This window comes from Balaenoptera acutorostrata, chromosome 3 (genome assembly GCF_949987535.1).
Source record: "Balaenoptera acutorostrata chromosome 3, mBalAcu1.1, whole genome shotgun sequence".
Lineage (NCBI taxonomy): Eukaryota > Metazoa > Chordata > Mammalia > Artiodactyla > Balaenopteridae > Balaenoptera > Balaenoptera acutorostrata.
In genome coordinates, this window is record NC_080066.1 from 84,318,577 (window position 1) to 84,336,266 (window position 17,690).

At 42.6% G+C, this 17,690-nt stretch overlaps 1 protein-coding gene across 5 annotated transcripts in view; it reads left to right on the forward strand.

Moving 5' to 3' along the window:
- Window positions 1-7,894: 7,894 nt before the first annotated feature.
- Window positions 7,895-17,690, forward strand: part of MYO5C (myosin VC) — a 107,343-nt gene continuing 97,547 nt past the window's right edge. For all 5 annotated transcript variants that reach the window (XR_003621737.2, XM_007194889.3, XM_057544661.1 and 2 more), the window contains exon 1: window positions 7,895-8,078. Coding sequence is in view for 4 of the 5 variants with exons in the window: in XM_007194889.3 (XP_007194951.2) it covers window positions 8,052-8,078 (27 nt within the window). In the remaining variant the exon portion in view is untranslated. The remainder of the gene's footprint in view (window positions 8,079-17,690) is intronic.

The window sequence follows — 17,690 nt, forward strand, 5'->3', positions numbered from 1 at the left end:
CCACTCCCCAACTTGCCCAGAGTTTCCCAAAGAAGGGCAGTCAGAGATTGATATCCATTCTCCCTTCTTTCAGTCAAAACCTACATTTCCCAGGCTCCTTTGCTACTAGGTGGGGTCATGTGACCAAGTGGCCTGAGAAGGAGCAGACCTTCCCAGGCCCCTTTCACTTAAATGCAACATGTGGGGAGCAATCTTGGATAATTTGTTTGAAGGATCGTGGAAGCACAAAACAGAAGTTTCTTTGTCCCTGGCACTGAGATTACCACCCCAACTCAGACTCCTGTGTCCACCTTCTATATGAGAAAGGAATAAGCCTTGCCTGAACCCTTGTTTTAAAAAAACAAAAAACTGTAGACACCTAACAGAACCCTGAGATACATGAAACAAATGTGACAAAATTGAAAGGAGAAATTGACAACTCAGCAATAATAGTTGGAGCCATCAATATCCTATTCTCAAAAATTAGCAGAACTAGACAGGAAATCAGCAAGAATATAGAAGACTTGAAAATAATATCAAGCACTTTGACCTAACTGACATTTATAGAACACTTTACCCATATTCTTTTCAAGCACACACAGATCATTCTTCAGGATAAATTATATGCAAGACAATGAAACAAATCTTAGTGCATTTAACAATATTGAAATCACATAAAGTATGTTCTCTGACTACAATGGAGAATGGAATCAAATTAGAAATCAACAGAATCAAATTAGAAAACAACTGAAGGAAATTTGCAAAATATGCAAGTATTTGGAAATTAAGTAAGACACTTCTAAGTAACAAAGAAGAAATCACAAAGGAAGTTAGAAAATATTCTGAGTTGAAAAAAACAAAAATGCAACAAATCAAAGTTTATGGGATGTAGCCAAAGCAGGTTATAGAAGAAAATTGATTGCCTTTATTAGTAAAGAAGACATGTCTCAAATCAATAATTTAAGATTATATCCTAAGAACCTAGGAAAAAGAAAAGAACAAACTAAACCCAATGCAAGCAGAAGGAAATACTAAAGGTTAGAGTGGAGATCAATGAAATGGAAAACAAAAGAGAAAAATTTATGAAATTAATGAAACTGATGAAAAGATTAATACAATGACAAACTTTTATCCAGATTAACCACACAAAAAGAGAAAAGATAAAAATTACCAAAATCAGGAATGAAAGAGGGAACAACATTTGTGAGCATCATCATTTCTAGGGTGCAAAATTTAGAGAGGCGGGATCAGGCAAATACAAGCTCAGTACCTGAGAATGAGTAACCTCCCCCTAGGCACCTCACTTCAGTCCCGGCCCTACTACAGAGACCCTAACAAAATGAAAAGAATTATAGTAGAATACCATGAATGACTTCACACCAACAAATTGAACAACTTAAATGAAATGGACAAATTCCTAGAAAGACACAAATTATGAAAACTGACTCAAAAAGATATAAAACTCTGAATATATGTATAAGTAAAAAAATTAAATGAGTAATTAATAATCTTATAAAGAAAAGACCAGGCCCAGATGGCTTTATTGGCAACTCTTATTGGCAAACAAAATACACCACAAGAAAAGAAGACCACAGACCAATACTCCTCATAAAAATAGAGCAAACAACATTACAAAAACCAAAACATTACAAACCAAATCCAGCAATACATAAACAGGATTACATACCATGATCAAGTGGGATCTATCCCAGGAATGCAAAGTTGATTTCACATTCAAAAATCAATTAATATAATACACCATATTACTAGAATAGAGGACAAACCCCCCATGATCATCTCAATAGATGCAGAAAAAGCATTTAACAAAATCCCATTCAATGTTTTTTTTAAAAATCTTATAAACTAGGAATAAGAGGAATTCCATGAATTAGAATACTCAGTGCTACTAAGATGGCAGTTCTCTCCAAACTGAACTATAGATTCAACACAGTCCCTAACAAAATCCCAAGCTGAAATTAAAATTTATATAAAATTTATATGAAAATGCAAAGGACTCAGAATAGTCAAAACAATTTTGAAAAAGGAAAACAAAGTTGGAGGAATTACACCTTCCAATTTCAAAGCTTTGAAGCTACAGTCATCAAGACAGGCATGGATGGTACTGGCATATGTGTTGACATAAAATCTATGGAACAGAAATGAACATCCTGAAATTATGGTCAGCTGATTTTTGACAAGGCTGTCAAGGCAATTCAATACAATTCTTTTCAATAAGTGATGCCAGAACAATTCAATATCCAAATATAGAAAGAGATTAATTTAGACCCTTACCTCAATAGCACACACAAAAATTAACCCAAAATGGATCATAGTCTTAAATGTTAGAGCTGAAAGTATGAAACTTGTAGAAGAAAATTTTTGTGACTTTAAGCTAGGCAAAGATTTCTTAGATACAATACCCAAAGCATGATCCATAAAAGAAAAAGAATAGATAAATCGGCTTCATCAAAATTTGAAAGTTTGTACTGCAAAAGACACCATGAAGAAAATAGAAAGATAATCTACACAGTGGGACAAAATATTTGCAAATCATATATCTGATAAAGGATTTGTGACCAAAATATATAAAGAAAGATGGTGGATTCAATGCTTTTATTGACCTTCCTTTCCTCCTGAAATGCCCATAAATGATGATAAACACAACATGAGAAAGAGAACGGAAGAGAAGTGACAACAAATTTTGGAGGATGGAAAACAGACAATTGTTGCTTATTTTCATAAATGACAGGAAGGCTGAACCTAAACTTGCAAAGGTGGGGAGTCCAGAAGTAGTAGCCTGGTTCACAGAGCAGAATTCTGAAAGACTCGGGCATAGAACTCAGAGACAGCAACACTGAAAGTGATGTGGGGCTGAAAATAGAACTTCTGTTTAAATAGCAATCGAAGTGGCCTAAAGGCTTGAACAGATATTTCACAGAACAGAATACCAATATGGTCAACAAAGTGTCATCGTGGAAATGCAAAGTGAAACCACAGTGAGATATCTCAACACACTCATCAGAAAGGCAAACATTTAAAAAACTGACAGTGTCAAGGTTGGTGAGGATATTAAGCAACTGAAAATTTCATGTACTGTTGATAGAGGTAGAAATTGATAAGAGTTTTGAAAACTCTTTCAATATCTACTAAAGTTGAGCATTGCATACCTGATGATCCAGCAATCCCATTCCTTTTATGTACCCAACAGAAATGCATAGATCTGTGCATATAAAAAGTTCACAGACCCATATAAAAAGACCCATATAAAAAAGGTTCATACCAGCATTATTCATAATAGCCACTTTGGGGAGAGGAGTTTTCTTTGTTCTTTGGGCTGGCAATTAAAATGAAATAAAGCTGATAAACAGGAAAAAATCAAACTATTACATGCACATGGGGAAACCACATATGCATGAAGAATTCCAAAGATAGCAAGGCAAGATGAGGTATATATATATTCTGGACTAAGAACAAGGAGGTGGGGGGATCTGAGACTTCAAAAGGAAGTAAGGTAATTTCAGGAAGATAAAAATGGTTGATGTTTGGTAAATAAATATTTGCTGGCCCATCCAAAGGCAACTGGGCACCGAGAGGACTTTGAGTAAACAGACCTTGCTAGGTTCCTCCCTGCCTACCACACCTAATTCATACTTTACTATAGTTGTCTATGGTGAGAGCTCCTTCCTGGGACAGGCCTCTATCTTAAATTCTTTCAGGCAGCAAGGGTGGGAGTTCAAATGTTTTCCATAGTCTTTTGGGCCCTGCTTCTTTTCAGCTCAAAATAATCCACATGCCAGAGCAGCACATACTGGGACAGCTTGCCCAGGGCCTCATCAGCACAAACCGAAAGAACCCAAATATTTATCAATAAGAGAATGAATAAATAAATTGTAAAATATTTATACAGTGGAATACTGTACGCAACAAAAAATAGCAAACTACAGCTACATGCAACAGCATGGATAAGTGTCATGTAAAAAACCAAATGCAAAAAATTACAAACATGATTCCATTTATAAAAACATCCAAAATAGGTAAAACTAACCCGTGATGACAGAAGTCATAACATCGGTTGTCTTTGAGGGGTAATGGCTAGAAGGCACATTGAAGGTTTGAGGATGTTGAAAATGTTCTGTCTGGGTTGGGTGGTGGTTACTTGCGTGTGTTGCTGTGTTCCATGTATAAGAATACATTGAGCTATACATTTATTATTTGTGCACTTTTCTGTATATAATTTTATTCTTCAATAAAATTTCTATTTAAAGAAAAAAGTAGGGAATTCCCTGGTGGTCCAGTGGTTAGGACTTGGCGCTTCCACTGCCGTGGCCCCGGTTCAGTCCCTGGTCAGGGAACTAAAATTCCGCAAGCCATGCAGCATGGCCAAAAAAAAAAAACAATTTAAAAAATTTAAAAATAAAGAAAAAAGTAGTTAGACATTTGCATTCCTTTCTTAACTCTGAGGAACCACGCAGCTGTCCCTACCCACTTTATGCCTTTTCTTTTTTTTATGTTATTTTGAAAAATAAGTGTACAAAATTGAATTTACCATAGTTCTCTTTTTCTGGCACCTATCATGGTTGGTCTATGTCAAGCCCTTTTTCATATTTTTGGTTTCCCTTTTTTCTTTATACCCAGTCCCACTTCCTTCAACCTCATGCATTTCCACTTTTATATATTTAATGGATGACTTTGCAAGTTATTATCCACACTTTTATTTACACATGCTGATATCCATGGACAACATATAGTATTGCAGTTTTTGTGAGTTTTAAAATATATATGTTTATTGAAGCACTATTTACAATAGACAGGGCATGGAAGCAACCTAAGTGTCCATTGACAGATGAATGGATAAAGAAGATGTGGCACACATATACAATGGAATATTACTCAGCCATAAAAAGAAACGAAATTGAGTTACTTGTAGTGAGGTGGATGGACCTAGATTCTGTCATACAGAGTGAGATAAGTCAGGAAGAGAAAAACAAATACCATATGCTAATGCATATATATGGAATGTAAAAAAAATGGCACTGATGAACCTAGTGGCAGGGCAGGAATAAAGATGCAGATGTAGAGAATGGACTTGAGGACACGGGGACGGGGGAGGAAGGGAAAGCTGGGGCGAAGGGAGAGTAGCATTGACATATATACACTACCAAATGTAAAATAGATAGCTAGTGGGAAGCAACAGCATAGCACAGGGAGATCAGTTCAGTGATTTGCGACGACTTAGAAGGGTGGGATGAGGGGGTGGGAGGGAGGCTCAAGAGGGAGGGGATATGGGGATATATGTATGCATACGGCTGATTCACTTTGTTGTACAACAGAAACTAGCACGGCATTGTGAAGCAATTATACTCCAGTAAAGATGTATAAAAAATAAAATAAAAAATAAAAATACATATATATATGACTGTGCTAGACATCTATTCAGCCTTGTTTTTTATATCTCTCTGAGTGGTATAGGTAGATCATGTCCATTCCTACTAGCAGCTGTACAGTTTTACATTGTATGTATACACTATTTTACTTATTCATACCCCTTTTGATGGATATTTAAGTGTTTCCAGCTCTTTGACATACAACTGTGTTGTGATGAACATCTACATAATTATCTCTTTGGGTGACTATGTGAGAATTTTTCTGCCTGAATTTATTTTCAGTAAATATTCTCAAATTGCTCTCTTAAATGGGAGGATCAGTACAGTCAGCCCTCCATATCCACAGGTTCTGCAACCACAGATTCAACCACCTCAGATCCAAAATATACATTTTTTAATTCCAGAAATTTCCAAAAAAGGAAAACTTGAATTTCTGTGCTTCAGCAACTATTTACATAGCATTTCCATTGTATTAGGTATTATAAATAATCTAGAGATGATTTAAAATATACAGAAGGGTGTGTGTAGGTTATATGCAAATACCATGCCATTATATCAATATATTAGGGACTTGAGCATCCAAGGAGTTTGGTAACCTTGGGTGTCCTGGGACCAATCCTCCCCCGAATACCAAGGGATGACTGTATAGTTCCCAACAGCTGTGTGAGCAAAAATGTTCTTGTCTTCTCACATCCTAGGCAGCATATGATGTTGTCCAACCTAAATATTGTTGCCAATATGGATGTGAAGTGATCTCATTGTTTTCACTTGTATATCTCTACTAATAAAGTTAACATCTCTTTATATGCTAATGAGCCATTTGAGTATCCCCATGTGAAAATTGCCTACTCATTTCCTTTGCCAATTGTCCAATATTCAAAACTGGACTTCCTATCTTTTCTTGAACCAATTTACAGTAGTTTCTTATATACTCTAGATTAATATTCTAGATATTAATCACTTGTTTTTTAAATTGCAAATATATTTCCTAATCTGTTGGCTTTCTTTGCAAATGGTGTTCTTCACTGAACAGAAATCTTTCATTTTGATGACCTCAAATCCATCATTTCTTTCCTTCTATAGCTGTGCTACGTTGTATCTTAACTCATTCTTAACCCAACATTGAAAAGATATTACCCCTATATTTTTTCTAGTAATTTCCTCATTTTACTTTTAAGTTTTAATCATGAATCCATCTAGAGTTTATTTTTGAATGTACTGTTTGCTATGCACTTGCTTTTATTTTTTTATTTTTTCATATAATGGCCCTTCTATTAAATAATCTTTCCCTTCCTCCTCTGGTTCTCCAGGCCACTATATAATGCAGGGTCCTGTTGGTGGACTCCATTCTGTTCCATTATTCATTTATCCATTCCCATGCCGGTGTCACACTGTTTTAATGACCATGGCTTTGTGATATCCCTTAATACACGGTAGGGCTAATCTCTTTGTTCTTTGCTTTGAGCATTGTCTTAATTATACACGGACTTTTATTATTCCGTAAAAAATATAAAATCACTTTACAATTCTCCAAAAGTCCTGCTAGGATTTTTTAAAAATTTTATTTAATTTATTTTTTGGCTCTGTTGGGTCTTTGTTGCTGTGTGCAAGCTATCTCTAGTTGCGGCGAGCCAGTGCTAATCTTCGTTGCAGTGTGCGGGCTTCTCATTGCGGTGGCTTCTCTTTGTTGGGGAGCATGGGCTCTAGGCGCACAGGTTTCAGTAGTTGTGGCACGCAGGCTCAGTAGTTGTGGCCCACGGGCTTAGTTGCTCCACGGCATGTGGGATCTTCCCGGACCAGGGCTCGAACCCATGTCCTGAACCCATGTCCCCTGCATTGGCAGGCGGATTCCCAACCACTGTGCCACCAGGGAACTCCCCCTGCTAGGATTTTGATTCCAGTTGTATTAGGCTTATATATTAATTTGGGTACAATTGACACCTGTACAATGTTAAATATTCCCATCCATGAGAATAGCACATTTCCCCATTTATTCGTATCTTCTTTTATACCCTTGAAGAGAAATTCAAACATTTTCTCCACAAAGGCCAAGTGCATTTTTGTTAGTGGACACTTTATAGTTTCGTTTATATTTCAAATATCTTATTTTCTAACCGGTTATTGCTCATACAAAGGAAACTTATTCACTTTAAAATCTGATTTTGAATCTAGCCACTTGGCTGAACTCTTTAACAAGTTCTAGTGGTTGATTCTCTTGGATTTTCTATGCAAATGGTTATATCCTCTGCTCTTTCCAATAAGCACGTTGAGACCTAAGGGAGCTAAAACTTGGGTCGGGAACGCCTCGGAACACACCTGCTTCCTCCCTCGAGAGCCAGCGAATCCCCTGCCCTGCGGGTTCTTGGCTGAGCGCTCGGGCCCCGCCAGGTGGACCCACTTCGCCGCGGGCACCCGCCCGGAGGAGGGGCGTCGCGCCCGCAGCCCCCGCCCCGCCAATCACAGCGAGGCCTCGCCACGGGCCGGGAAGGACCAATCCGCGACTTCTCTCCTCCGGGGCCGCCAGCCCTCGGCAAAGTTAGTCGGATTTTGGAAAACTTCTTCCGCAAGATGGCTCAGCGCTGATTTGCGGGGCCCGCAGCGAAGGTTACCTGCCCCGGGGCCACAGAGCCGCCGGCCCAGCCCCCGAGCCTTGCACCTCCGCAGCCCTCGAGCTGTCCTCTCGCGCCCATGGCGGTGGCCGAGCTGTACACGCAGGTAGGCAGGGTGGCCTGACGTAAGGGAAGGCGCGCGGGAGGGAAGCGGCCGGGCGCTAGTGCTGACTGTACCTCGCGCCCGGGCCACACCTGTGCACCTGGTGCGCTCGCCGCGGGGAGGGGCCGCGGAGACAATGGGGGTCCGGGGAGCGTCGTATCCCCCGCCCCGCCGAGAGCTCGGGTCCCTATCCGTGGGGAAGGCGCCCCCCGGGAGCCTGGGTCCTCTCGGGATGGGAAGACCGAGTGCTAGGGGCTGCCTTTGCGGCAGGACCCGAGCTTCCCGGTGTCCAGGAGTTGCGGGTCCGTCCCTTCTCCCGCGCCTCTCGGCTCCTCCTCCTGAGCCACAGAGGGAATCAGACTTGCCCAAGGAAACTCAGAAACCTCAGACACGGGCGAATAATAGCATCTATAATCCAGGGAATCCAGGGATCCTGACACTGCAGTCACAGGCTCTTTACTCACATTTATAAGGTGCTTTACAGCTTATAAAAAAAACCTTTCACGTACACCCCGAGTCCGGGAATCACTCTAGAGCATTCCTCTGAAACCTCCTCTTCCCACAAACGAGGGCTCCACCCCTTCTCTGGGAAGGCCAGCATTCCCACATGGTGCCCAGAACCTTCTGAGATGAGCTTGGTTAATTATTTGGATAAAAAGTGTGAAAGTGTTGGAAAAAATCCATTCGAATAGCCATAAAGCCAGATACTCCTGTACCCCAGTGGGGGAAATCTATGGTACCCAGTATTCAGAGAGATGAGACTAGAATTCATCCATTTCCCCTGACAAGTGCCCTAGCTTTATATTAAAGAGACACTTCTGCTGTAGATATAAACGACGGCTGTAAATAATTTGTTTCAATGGTTTAAGCAAACATTTTTTCTTCTACTTGGTTTAATTAGTTAACAGTACAAATACAAATTAACCAAACAGTATTTCCCCCTCTATTAACTAGAGTTCTAAATGGCAGTGTTAGAATAGTTTTACCAGTGAGAATGTGAGACATCAAATATCCAGCAATGCTTCTTAGATCTTCAACTTACTGGAGGTAAAAAAAAATTCTTGAAAAAAACTATTCTTGGAAGATACTTTGGAGGTCGGAGGAAAATGCTGATTAATCCATTCTAAGTAACAATTTTTCCTGAAGCAAAAATACACAGGTGTGAATACCCCTATCATCAAGTGACTGATGCCACAAATATTTATTAAATACCAACTACGTACCAGGCACAATGTAGGAAAACTAATGTGGAAGAGTTTTCTAGAGGTGAGCTTGGATGGAGAAAGACTGAGAATCGCAGAGCCAGAAGGAGCCTTGATGGCCGTCTCTACCCACTTCGTGTCCAAGTAAGCACCTGTGTCCAGGCACCTCCCTTCCCAGTGGCCAATCAGCCTCCACTTTGTCATTTCCAGAGGTGGGAAGCTCCCCCATTTGTGTAGCTGCCTGTTTAGGTTTTAGAGAACTTCTTTGTTAAAGAGTTCTTCCTTAAACTGACACAGAAATCTTAAGCTCTCTCCCTTGCTTCCCTACCACTCCCTCCCACACTCCCGAGTCTGCAGATCTAGCCAATTAGTCTAAGTCAAAGTTTGTGGCAGGGGAACCTTGGCCACAGTGAACCCCCAGGAGTGCTCTGTTTCCCTGCACAATCTTAGCCACATAATGTTTTAAAACAACCTGAAACCCATTGCTGCACTCAGAGGCAAGTAGTCACCCTGTAGCAGGGTGATGGGTGGGCTGTCCATTCAGGGATCCGTGTGTGGCAGCCAGTTCCTGTGTGACATCCAGACCCACCCTATGATCTGCCCGCTGCCCCACTCACCCACTTTACACTGCTGTTACCTGCCTGGCCCCTGACTAATTTCCCTTCCTGCATTGAAGACGGGCATATTATCTCCCATAAAACATTTGTTTAGCACTTTTTGTATATAAAACATTATGCTTGGGGAAGGTTAGAAAAAGAAAATTTAAATGATTAGTCTTGCCTCAGGGAGTTTTCTGATTAGTGAGAAATGAGAAATGTCAAATAATTCAATCTGCTGAGGCCTGGAAGGCATGGAGGAGCCTGCTGGGGGATGGGGCTTAGCAGGGGAGAGTCATGGCAGCCAAAGAGTTAGGTCAGGGCTTTATATTCCATTGAAGGTTTTGAATGGGGATGACAGGATCCAGGGTGGTGTAAGTCAGATATGCCAGCAGAGACCGTGAGACTCTGTGCCCATGGGAGAGAGGCTGGAGTCAGGTAGCTGAATTCTCAGGTCATCCTAAGTGCACGGGAAAAAAATTAGGGCTGCAGTGTTAGACACGGAGGATGGAAGGAGCGTGCAGAGAGCATGGGGAGGTAGGTGAGAATGGGAGACGGCACTGGGACGTGTGAGGGGGAGGGCTGAGCCAAGGCTGACATGAGGTTAGAGTCTGAAAGATCGAAGCAGGCTGGTGCTGTTGACGCAGGAACTTCAGGAGGAGGAGACGTTAGGGAAGTCATGAGGCAAGGTTTGTACCTGCGGGGGTTGATGTGGTGAGGGGGCTTCCAAGGGAGAGTGCCCTGAGTGGTTGGAGGTTGGTATAGAAGATGGGCCAGGAGTTTTCCCCAGAGGTGGTAGTTGAAGCCCAGGCATGAGGGCCTCATCAAGGGAGAGAAGAGGGCCCAGACAGGACCCTGGGGATGCATCTGTTCAGGGAGGAAAGGAGGCAGAGGGGCCGCAGATGGAGCCATCCCAGGGAGGGGGACATGGGAGGCCTGGCACGGGAACCACAGGAAGAGAGGTTCTGAGAAAGGGGACTCTCGGGAGGAAGGGTGTTGAGAGTAGTTGCTGCCAGCTAAAACGACCCACCCCTTTTCAAAAGCTCTTTGGCAACGTGCCTTAGAAATGTTCAGAGCATTTGCTCTTCAGCAGTTCCACTGTTTGAAATCTCTCTGAGAAAAACCGGTCTGGCCATCCTCTTATTGAGCCCCTCTGGAGGCCCCTGTCACTTTCAGACTCACTGACCAGCCACAAGGCCCCGCCTCTGCATCTTCCCCTGCTGTCTGCCGGCTCCTACCTTGGCTTACCCTCTGCCCAACTTCTTGCCATCCTGCAATGCATTCCTGCAGTGTCACCACTCTGTTCTGCTCACCGGTGCCTGCACCTTTCGAATTCAATTTGAGCAGTGCCTCTTCTTCTTTCCTATTTTTTTAATCAAAGTATAGTTGATTTACAATATTGTTTTAGTTTCAGGTATACAGCAAAGCTATTCATATTATTTTCCATGATAGGTTAATACAAGATATTGAATACAGTTCCCTGTGTTATACAGTAAATCCTTTTTGCTTGTCTATCTTATGTATAGTAGTTTGTTAATCCCATACTCTTAATTTATCTCTCCCTCCCCTGCTCCTTTTCCCCTTTGTAACCATAAGTTTGTTTACTATGTGAGTCTATTTCTGTTTTGTATATAGATTCATTTGTATTATTTTTTATATTCTACATATAAATGATATATAATATTTGTCTTTCTCTGACTTACTATGATATTCTCTAGGTCCATCCATGTTGCTGCAAATGGCAATATTTCATTCTTTTTTACTGCTGAGTAATATATATATATCTATATATACACAGTCCATTTTGTGTGATATATATATATATATATATATATATATATATATAGGCATGTGGGCTTCAGTAGTTGTGGCGCACGGCCTTAGTTGCTCTGCGGCATGTGGGATCTTCCTGGACCAGGGCTCGAACCCATGTCCCCTGCATTGGCAGGTGGATTCTTAACCACTGCGCCACCAGGGAAGTCCCAGTTGTAGACTTTTAGATGACAGCCATTCTGGTCAGTATGAGGTGATACCTCATTATGGTTTTGATTTGCATTTCTCTAATAATTAATTAATAATTATTAATTAATTGCTAGTAATTAGCAATGTCGAGCATCTTTTCGTGTGCCCATTGGCCATCGGTGTGTCTTCTTTGGAGAAATGTCTATTGAGGTCTTCTGCCCATTTTTTGATTAGGTTGTTTGTTTGTTTTATATTGAGTTGTATGAGCTGCTTTTGTATTTTGGAGATTAACCCCTTGTCAGTCACATTGCTGAGCAGTGCCTCTTCTGAGAAATCTTTGCAGCCAGCCCCTCCATCCAGGCACTTTTCATGATGACTTGTAACAGCTCCTTAACTCTGTCTCCCCTATTGACCAAGGGTTTCTAGAGAACAGGGAGCAGTAGGGACTCAGTAAATGTTTGATGTGTGCATGCATGAATGAATGAGTTTTTTTGCTTTCAGAAAGAGCTATGGTCATGACGATGATGAATGTTGATGATAGTTACTTTTATCTTATAGTCATTGAGTACTTCTTATGTGCCAGGTGCCATCCTCAGAACTCTGTGAACTTTATCCTCAGAACGTCTTTCATTTAATCTGAATAAACAATGCCATGTGTTAGTTATTGCTATCCCATTTTTACAAATGGCTCAGGTTAAGTAAGTTGCCTAAGGTTACATAGAAGCGATGGAGCTGGGATTAAAAACCTATGTTCTTAATACCTCCTACTCTCACCACCTTATTCAATGACCTTATCATCTTCCTTCTCTTCAAGGGATCTGACCTTTCCCCCAACACACAGAGGATTTTTGGAAAGTCCATTCATTTCATAGCTGCCTCCTCTGACATCTGGTTATTTATCAGATTATTCCTTCTAATAACTAAAATGGAACCAACCCCAATGTCCAGGAAGAGGGCTAGAGTTACGTGAATTATAGATAGAAGAATAGAATAGTATGAAGCCATTAAAAATGCTACTGTGAAGAGTTCATAACAACATGGGAAAATGTTTATGTTACATGGAAAATGACGGCACAAAAATGCATCTTCTCTGTGATCATAAACGTATAAAATATGCAAAGTAAGAAGACCATGTGTATCAATAACAATTCAGCAGTCAGTTCTATAGCTGCAGAGAAGTCAAGGAGGATGAAGGCTGAGGAAGTGTCATTGGATTTGGCCACCAGGAGGTCCTTGGCATTGCTTCTCTTTTAGTAGAACTGTGAGGGAGAGAGGGGACACCTGGGCATGGTCACAGGCTGAAGGGATGGAACTGGTGGAGGACTGGAATCTAAAGATGTAAGAAAGGCACCGGCATGGAGTAGCTTCAGAAGGTAATGGTGGACCTGAGGCTGGGTGGCAGGAGTTGGAAGACATGGAGCTCTTTAGAATGAGCTGTGGGCAGGACTGAGAGCTTGAGGAGAGTGACGATACCACCAACTTTTTCTCTTACAGCATCATTCCAGACCCTTCACCATCAAGGCCACCATCCTCTGGGTAAATTTCAATTCCTTGATGCCCATCTTTGTGGCACTATTCTCTAGATCTGGTCTGCTCAGCCAGAGTACCGTGGAACTCGTGGGGCTGCAGCCTCTTGTGAGCTGCCCTCAGTGCAGGCGAGCATTAAGTCAGTGTTCTGTTCGTTTTAAGCAGCGCTGCTACATGCTGCCCCTGGAATGCACATGCACGGTGGCTGGGGTTAAGTCTTGGTTCTGCTAACTGGGTGACATTGAGCAAGTTACTTAATTTCTCTTGAGTTTCCACACCCGTAGAATGGATTTAAGTCTTACCAGTCATTGTAAGGATTAAATTACCTGTGTAAAATCCTTAGCACAATATCTGACACACAATGCTTAATAAAAGTTAGTTGTTTTTTATATTGATGCTATTGCAATACAGTTAATTTTTGGCACTTAACTGTTGGACTTTACATTTATTCCTATTAAATTTTCCGTCTTGTTGTTTAGTGTTTAATGTTCTGCAGCTTGTCAAAACCTTTTTGAACCTTTTTAAAAACCTTTTTGTATCTTGATCATCTTTAGCTAATCATTTTATCTGCATATTTGATACATGTGTTCTGCTTTTTTATCTAAGATACTGGTGAAAGTGATGAATGGAGGGTGAGGCAGTAGAGCTGTATAGCATGCCTCTAAAGACCTTTCTAATTAACCAGAACTCAGGTTTTAGCCACAGATTCACAAATCATATTATCCTTCACCCATTTCTTTCTCTTCCTTGTGCTTGAGGAACTCACAAGACATCTTCACAGAAATTCTGCTGAAACTCAGATATGCAAGGTCAAGAGAAATGCAGTCCAGGGCCTCTGTCTAAAGTAAGGTCAAAGCTCAGTTTAATAACTTTCCACTTAGCTATTCTAAGCAGCTTTTAGATTTCTATATGTGATTAACCACCCTGGAAAATTAGATTTTTCTATTGTACTATATATGGAGAGTTCAAAAGAGTAAAAAAGGGACATAAAGACTAAAATACCAAGTTTATTGGTGCAAACTACTTGGAATTTGAGTTTTTGTTCAGTAGATGTTTTTATGGAGTGCTAGTCGTGGGGAAATCATTGTATTGAGTTCCAGGGCACAAAGACAAGGCTCTTGATGCTCACACGCCAGTGGGGGAGATGGGAAGCTACCTGAAACCTGGGGAGGGAGCAGAGAGCGCGCTAAAGAGGAAGCATTCAGTCCTGCCTGGGGTGGAGGGTGGTGGGGAAGGCACCGCAGGTGGGAATCTTGAGCTGAGTCTTGACTGCTCAGAGCAGTTTGCTCACAGATGGGGAGAGGCGGGATGGCACTGGGGGTGGAAGGAACAGAAGTGCATAGCAGAGAGCCAGGAAGAGCTTGGCATGTTCTAGAAACTGCTAGTGGTTTGGGTGGCAGCAGGCAGAGGATGGATTGAAAAGAAGGTGAGGCCTGAGTAGGAAAACTGGCTACGACTGTGGTTCCCAGGCCTGGATGTTCATCAGAATCCATCAGGGGGAACTTTCATCTTGCTGGGCCCCACCCACGGAAATTCTGATTCAGGTGTGGGTAGAGGAATCTGTCTATCCACAGAAACCGGTACTCAGCCTGGTTGAGGAAGCACTCAGCAGGTTGTGGTACCCATCAAGAGAAGATTGGTGGGAGCAGCATGGGGGGAGCTGATTGATGGCCATGGCATTGGGGGTGGATGGGGCAGACAGGTGGGACCTGCTTAAGATATAGGCGTCCTAGCACCTGATAACCATCTGATTGTCGGGGGCTAGGGGAAGGAGGGAGAGGGTGTCCAGCGCTGTCCCAGGTTTCTGAGTTGACGGGCAAGGGAACTGAGGAGGAAGATTGAGTGTGGGGCAGGCGTAATGATCACTCAAGCTTGGGATTTGTGAGTGTCAGAGGACATTTAGGGGCTGACGTCTGGGAGACAGTTGGAAATGTGGTCTAGACCCACTGAGAGATCTGGGCTGGAGGCCTCAGTGGTGCCCAGGTGCCAGGGCAGTCGTGGAAGCTGTGGGAATGGGTGAAAGTCTCCAGAAACAGCCTGTCATGAGGAGAGGCCGGGAGGGATCTTGGGAGACGTGGGAGGACGCTGGGGAGCTGGGAGGGCCTGCAGGAACGAATGAAGAGGAGAAGAGAGGGAGCGTGGTGTCGCTGCTCTGGCCTGGCTGACCGAGAACGTGGAGACCCCCTTCCAGTCCAGAGAGTGGCTAGGAGAAAACCCCTGTCGTCCCATACGCCATGTAAAGTCTCCAAGCCGTTTCTGTGGCTGATGCCGGTAGATCCCTCAAATAGGCGGGAGACATGAGAAGATACCACTCGTCATATCTGAGCATGTGGGGTGGGCGGATTTGGCCTGTTCCTGAGGATGTGTCCCTTCCTCCTGAAGCCTTTGCCTCATTCCCGAGCCTGCCCGGACGTGGATGCACCATGATCTCCCCCCACAGGGGAAGATTCCCAGGACAGGCGTGGGCGGCAGGCCTCGCTGCCCTCCTGGCCCTGCGGCAGGCAGCCCCCGGAGGGCTTGGCAAGCGACCTGAGTCAGGAGGATCCTGCCCCACAGGAAGGAGCCACCCTGCGGAGGTCCTATGGGAGCTGGCCATGTCGTTTGTCCAGACACTGCAGTTAGCTCTCTCCGGTTTGAAGCATTGCCTTGTGGGTTGAGGAATGTGAGGCAGAAGGGAGGGACCGAATGGGTGTAACTGAGGTGGAACCAGGTAAACTTGGGCGTGTTTACTTACCAGGCTGGGTCTCAGCTGTGGGGCCCTAAACGGCCGACAGCCTTGCCGACAGAGGCATCAGGCCTGGCGGGGTGTGCGCAGCCTGGGGAATCCGGGCCTGAGGAAGCCATTTGTGTTCACGCCAGAAGAGAAGCAGCCTCTTGGTTCCATACGTCCTAATGCATTTAAGGCTACTTTTAGCTGAAACGGACTAGCCTGTGCACTCTCAAGTAGATGGCTGCAGTTGAGAGTTCAGGATTATTTTCAGAGCCAGGCTCATTCAATTAACAAGTAGTTCAAAGAAGGAGTCCCAAGCTCTGGCTCCGTGGAGTCCTGGCCTTTGAGATTCTCTGTGTGGTGTTTGGTGAGTTATTGACTTCTCTGGGCTTGAGTTTGAGGATCAGGAAAACAAAGGCCTTGGGTTAGCTTAGTGACTTGCATCACTTCTCAGAGCCTCAGGTTTCCATGGAAGGGCCTGAGGGACCTCAGCTGCAGAACATGGTGGGCTACCACCATTTCATTTGAAGCAAGCTTTGCAAAGAACTTTGACAGCTTGGAGTAGACAGTCTCCTGGGACCCTTTCAGCTATAAAATTCTGTAGTGGCCAATTCTTGATAAATGGGATATTCCCAATTATCATAAAAATATTATCCTATAAAAAAGTATTAATGATTTCAGCTTTATGAGGTTTGCAACAAATACTTTCAAGAGCAGACCTGACATGGAAAATAGTAGCCCATGGCAACAAGTATGTGTGGAGTGTGGGTGTGTGTGTCTGTGTGCTTGTGAGGCTTCTCTCCACCTGTTTGCATGGGCGTGTGTCTCTGAGTGTGTGTCATTGCCCGCCAGGTCATTCTTCCATTTTCTCTCTCTTGCCGTTTCCCTCCCTCCCTCTCTCTCTCTCGCAAGTATCACTCATCCCATGCCACATTTCAGCAAACTTCTGCTCTTAGCTAGCTGTCAAGAATTAAAGCAAACCCAAATAACTTAGGGAGTCATGATTGATATTCAACCAATGATAAACATATATTTTTTGTTCGATAAGTGAGGCAGCTTATATTAACTAGTAGATTAATAAATGTGCTCCTCAACCAACTTTGTCCTAGTCTAGTCCTGGCACCCCAAACTTTGTTTTATACTTATTCCTTATTTCCTTCAACATCTTATTATGAAAATTTAAAGTATACAAAAAAGTTGAAAAAATTTTACGGTGAGTATCTGTCCCACCACCTAGATTCTAGCATGAATATTTTACCATATTTGTTATATCACATGTCTATCCATCTTTTTATACTTCAGTCCTCAGCCCATCTTATTTTTTGAAGCGTTTTAGGGTAATTACATACATCAATACATGTCCTCCTAAATATTAGTATGCATATTGTTGAGTTCCATAATTGTTTAGTTCTTTTTGTAAAATTTCCAGACAGTGAAAGGTACATATCTTAAGCGTGCGTTCTCTGATGTTTGAAAAAGGGCTTACTTAACACCTGTGTAACCCAGACCCCTTCAAGGTATAGAATGTTGCCATCGCCCCACAAGATTCCCTCCCCAGACCCACCTACCCCCAGAGGCAACTACTGTTCTGATTCTTTTCACCGCATTGTATTTGTTT